At 38.4% G+C, this 5799-nt stretch overlaps 2 protein-coding genes across 3 annotated transcripts in view; one reads left to right on the top strand and one right to left on the bottom strand.

Moving 5' to 3' along the window:
- The window catches only part of LOC116843954, a 35234-nt gene extending 30423 nt beyond the window's left edge, over positions 1 to 4811 (bottom strand). Inside the window, exon 1 of the mRNA XM_032815131.1 lies at positions 4668 to 4811. The gene's annotated coding sequence lies outside the window, so the exon portion shown is untranslated. The remainder of the gene's footprint in view (positions 1 to 4667) is intronic.
- The window catches only part of LOC116843813 (serine/threonine-protein kinase OSR1-like), a 42634-nt gene that overhangs the window by 24515 nt on the left and 12320 nt on the right, over positions 1 to 5799 (top strand). For both annotated transcript variants that reach the window (XM_032814628.1, XM_032814717.1), the window contains exon 3: positions 4690 to 5120. In XM_032814628.1, coding sequence (XP_032670519.1) covers positions 4690 to 5120 — 431 coding nt within the window. The remainder of the gene's footprint in view (positions 1 to 4689; positions 5121 to 5799) is intronic.

Genomic DNA, 5799 nt, shown 5'->3' on the forward strand with positions numbered 1-5799 from the left:
GAGAGAGAGAGAGAGAGAGAGAGAGAGAGGGTGTCTGGTAATTGTGGAGCTTCATATTCCATCGTAGATCTCGACGGGCCAGCTGAAGCCGTTTTATTTTTCCAACCAATTAAAACGATCGACGACAACGACGTTTCGTTCGCGCTGTTTAATAATTCGGTGTGTTGCTTCGTGAGCGCCGGCACGATCGTGCCGGGAATATGACGAATGGCTATACGATTAATTTGTTGTGTTATGGTGTATGGGCTGAGATCGTTGCTCGGGGGGTCGCTCTCTATTTCTCCGAGAAACGTCAATCGTCTCAATAAATCGAGACGCGCGGAGTGGTTATCAGTGGACGCGCTTCTCGTCTCAATTAGAGACTGCGCTTTAACCGGGCACTTGATAAGCATGTCTCAGTTTCAATAACTTTTTTTTTTTTTCAAACAGGACTCTCCGATTTTCTTTGTAATCCAGTAAACGCGAACTAACATATAACATTACATCAATAATTTCCCACTCAGCAACGTGAGTGTAATATATTCTTGATAGAGAAATGTATGCAGTTTGCGTGAATATCCGCCTAGTTTTATTGTCTAATAATGTATTCTCATCAGTTGCAAAAATACTGCGGAAAAGTGGACAAGAACTTATAGGATAGGATTTTGTTCAGTGGTTGAAGCAGTTTATACAGTATGTGGACTGATTCTTGCCAAAATATAGTAATACTAATTCTAGTTTTATAATGTGCACACGTATTATAGTGTCTGTCGTAAATAAATTTAAAACACACACACACACACACCACGCGCGCGCGCGCACACACACACACACACACACACACAGGGTGTCTCAGATCACAATCTCTCGTGAGGACGTAGAGCGGATTGAGATGAATACAAAAGTCTTGTATCATTTTGCGATATTCGCAATAATAGTTGAGATATTAATTAAAAAAGATTCGTAAATGATCATATGGTAGATATGGTACATGAGCTGCAATAGCGCCGTCTGCCGTTGTATACTTTTACATTAAGTCAAACTGAACAATAAAGTCCTCTACCATTTTGAAGATGACAACATAGATTTTCAGATATTAATCAAAGAAAATTATTACAAGATTGTGTAATTTGTGTAATCAAATTTAATCTGAATACATTCTGAATACTGATAAATTTAGCATTTTAATAAAAAATATTAAATTAAAACAAAAATTTGACTTACTTATTATAGTGGAGCTTTTTCTTCGATAAAGTTTCATAATATTCTTATGAAGAGAACACATTCTTCTTTAGAGATGATGAGTTTTGTTCTGAAATTCCTGAGTACATTGAAAAAATACTTGAAAATTTATTTGCAAGAAAACTTCATTGAGAGAACTTTACATCGAAGAAATAAGTTTTATATCCCACAAATAAAGTTTCGAGTATTTGTTTCTCAGTGTAGATTTTAAATTTATTTGTGAAATATAAGTTTATGTTTCACAGAAGTAAACTATATTTCACAGAAAAAAAACTTTGTTTCTGAGAAACAAATTTTATATCCCGTAAATAAATTTTAAAGTATTTTTTCTCAGTATACACTGAGTAGAAAGTATTTGAAAATTTATTTGATATAAAGTATATTTGATAGAGAAAAGTAAACTTTATTACCAACAAATGTTTAGAAATAAACTTTATATCCAACAAATAAATTTTCCAATACTTTTTCCTCAGCGTATATTCTCAGTGTACATTGAAGGCTATTACCAAGGAAATGTACTTCATTGAAGATAACCATTGTTTAACAGAAGAAAAGGAAATAATGCACAAATTTTCTTTAATTAATATCTGAAAATCTATACGATCACTTGCAAAATGGTAGAGGACTTTTTTGTTCAGTTTGACCAATGTGTAAACATACAACGGCAGACGACGCCACTGCAGTTCATCTACCATATCGCGCGTGGTCATTCATCAATCTTTTTTAATTAATATCTTGAGATTTATTACGAATATCGCAAAATAGTATGGGACTTTTATGTTCATCTCAATCCACTTTACGTTCTCACGAAAAATTGTGAAGGTGATCTGGGACACCCTGTATATATATTTATATTGTTAGAAAAGAGTTAAAAGTTGCATGTTTGAACATGTTTGAATGAGTGAACGTGTAGAATAACATAGAGCAAGAAAAAGGAAACTGGGGAAAATAATCCTAACGGCATAAATCAGCACTGAGAACGTTCCCAGGACATCCGCTGGAGATCGATTGTGTATCTGAAAACGGAGTGAAAATGACAAAAGTGAGCAAATTCACTAGAATATTTATAACTTCATTGGTCAATATCTAATGAATTTGCTCACTTTTGTAATTTTCACTCCGTTTCGAGATACACAATCGACTCCCTGGAATCCTGAAGATATCCGACTGAAAACACTACCGTTCGTTTTGAGTGAAACTCAACTCACTCCAAGAAATTTAAAGTGAATGACGACTATCGATTTCTCCCGAGTCTCGCTAGATTGTATGTATATACATACATACATTTGGTATTAAATCAAACGTCTAGAAAAATCGACTTCGTTGCAATATTCGTCAATAAAATTAAGAGTGCGGATGTAAGACGCACTATATGACCTTTGACTATATGACATTCATCACAATAACTAAAAAAAAACGTTGGAGATATAAATACTTCAAATCAAGTTTCCGTAAATCCTTTAATAAAATCTATTTTCTTTATGTTCCTAAAATTCATATCATATACAGAGAAATGTGTATTTACTTGAAATTAATATATCCAAATTAACAATATCATTGTTTCATATATAGAACAATGATATATAACTTTGTTAGAAGAACAAACTGTTAGAAAAATTTTGAAGTCTCGAATTTCAACGATGTTATAATTTGATTTAAATATTATAATAGTTAATAAAATAAATAAAATAAAATAAAATGATTCATTTTATTGGTAAAATATTTTATATGATTATTTTGATGATAATGGTATCTTCTTCCTCAACATTTAGAAACGTCATATATTTCTCAATTCAATATATATTTCGTGCTTTCCATTCGTGAAAAAATTATTTCTGAATGATAAGGATATATATTTTTTTCGTTGAATCACATAAAATATATCGATACAAGTGACTTGTCTTCGTTTAACGCTATGTAATCTCATTTTAAGATTTACATGTCAAAATATTTTCTAAACAGGAATATTCTTTTTTCTGTGTATACTTTCGTCTTTTATACCTCCGACGCTTCTTCAGTCGGACTGTCGGACTTGTAAATGCTCGTCTACAATGCGCAAAGTAAGCTTGGAGTAAAAGAAATGAAAACAATCTTTCTTGCTTATACTTATATTCTAATCCCTTAGGGGTCGTTACTGATGAATTCAATAAAACTTTTCATTTTTCATGAGTTCACGCAAAGGAAATAGATGATCGATTTACAGACTAATAATGCTGACTTTAAAATTATGATCGCATTGTAGACCGGCAATATTTTTTTTAGGGGCCGATGTTTCTAACTCTTTAATAAATTAACAATTAAAAAACATATATTTGTTTTTCCTTCAAATTAAATAAAGATGAACATGATTGAATTGTTAACTTAGTAAGAGGCTAGAAAAATCGGCCCTAGATCAGAGGAATGCTGCTGATGTAAGGAAGCTAGGACGCGGAAATGAAATAAATTATTTGTATATTACTCTCAATTTATGTCATGTTTAGGAGGATTCACACTGCATCTGACTAGATTTCTAGCTAGAAACATTTTTGTCTCTAGAAAATCAATTCTCCTATTGGATATCGAATGTTGTATTACGTTTAATGTCGGACGCAATGCAAATCCTTCATTATTCCGCAGTAAACTATATACATACTGGAATGCTTAGTCCAATGGGAAGAAACGGGCAGAATGAAAGGGAAAACAGGAACCGTTTTCTCTCTTTCTATTGTTGTACTATTCGATCTAAAAATATCTCCTTAGGAAAAATTACTTTAAGTTGTTCAAATTAACTTAACTTTAAACAACTTTAATTTAATTTGAACATCTTAAAATAATTTTTCTTAAAGATCGGCTTGAGCGGTTTGGTTTAGAGACGATATTCATAACCTCTTTATAAAGGCTGCATTTTGAAATTTATAATATACGTGACATAAACTATAGATTTCCAGTACTGGCAGTAAATTTCAGTGAAGAATAATTGTAAGCAGAAAAGAACATAGAAATGTTCAACTAATAAAAAATCACAGAGAAGACAGAGAAAGAAGCGGTGCCTTCAGAAACCTGTCTCTTTTCGCCCGGCTTCTAAGCATTCCAGTATAAGTTGAGTTCACTGTTATTCCGTGTATCGTAGAGGAGCTTTAAGCCCATTCTACAATAGCAATAAACAGTAAAAAGTAGGAAGTAAGAGTGAGAAATTGATCAAATATAGTCGATTATTTACAGTCAATTTCTTACTCTTACATTTTACAAACCATTGTGGACGATCCTTAAGCTTGATCTATAATGTGCTCTTGCTCTCTGTTTCATATTCTTTTTCTGACTTAAGGTTTAAAGTTTGAGTCAAAAAGAAATAAAAAGAAACAAAAAGCAAAGAGCACATTATAGATTAAGCTTTAAGTTCCGAATTATATTACCTTGCGATACCTTCCAACACCCAACAGCTCGGATCGCTACGTAAGCTCGCATACCTAAAATTTGCCCGTGTTTCAGGAAAATCTCGCCGGACGTGCTGCCGTCGTGCTCGCCGGGCGTGTTCCGCCAGAAGTCGTTCCGCTCGTGCACGCCGCCGAAGGTGCCGACGGCGCCGATATTACCAACGTCGGCGACCGCGGCAACACCAGGCTCCAACCCGCGGAACGACAGCCAGGGCGCACCTGCCGCCGCGGCGAACGATCGCTGCGCTCCTCGCGCGCATCTCACCCCCACCACCAGCGCCCCCGTCGCGAGCGCCGTGCCGACACGTGACTGCGGCGCCCGGACAGCCTCGTTGTCGTTGTCGCTGTCGCGGGGCGCCCGAGCAACCGCCAAGCACGCGCGCCTCGGCCCGGCACTGGCCAGCAAAATGGCGTCCGCGAGCTCCTCGACGGTCGTGCAGGGCTGGCCGAATACCAAGGACGATTACGAGCTGAAGGAGGTTATCGGTGAGTACCGATCGACTGGCCGAGTTATCCGACACCTGGACGAATGCGCCGGTCGGTCGGCAAGTCGCGCTCCTGCCTCGATCGCGTGCCCGACCGAGGACGCGCACCGGCCGACCGATCCGGAGGGACAGCGGGTACACGAATGAACGGTAGCAGCTCGTGCTCCGAGATAGCGGAACGTCACGGTGACGACGACGACGACGACGACTGTAACGGTGATGAGGACGACAATGAGGACAAGGACGAGGATGGGCGCGTCGACGTCGGTGACGCGTGGCTTGTCGTTCGCGATGAACGTGCACGCGTGGAAACGGCGCGCTGCGACGACGGTGTCTCGTCCGTCGCGGTGTCTTGAGAATCGGACGACAGCTGGTGGAGCACGTCGTCACAGTCGCTCACTCGCGCTGTCACCGCGTTGCGTTCCGTGCCGTATGACGGTGTACGTTCTGCCCTAACCTAGTTAACGTGCCTGCACCGGAGGACGATGCGGTGTGCGCCTGTCAGGACCGTATCCGTGCATTAGGGTCATGGGCGACCCGGGGGAGCATACTAAATGATTTAGACACGATGAAGTTGAGAGCTCATCAACTTCAAAACGTTCTGCCAAAATTGAAAATCATTAATGTGTGTGTGTGTGTGTGTGTGTGTGTGTGTGTGTGTGTGTGTGTGTGTGTGTGAG

The sequence above is a fragment of the Odontomachus brunneus genome, unplaced genomic scaffold (genome assembly GCF_010583005.1).
Source record: "Odontomachus brunneus isolate Ranch 3 - 2012 unplaced genomic scaffold, Obru_v1 Obru_scaffold_001, whole genome shotgun sequence".
NCBI classification, from domain to species: domain Eukaryota; kingdom Metazoa; phylum Arthropoda; class Insecta; order Hymenoptera; family Formicidae; genus Odontomachus; species Odontomachus brunneus.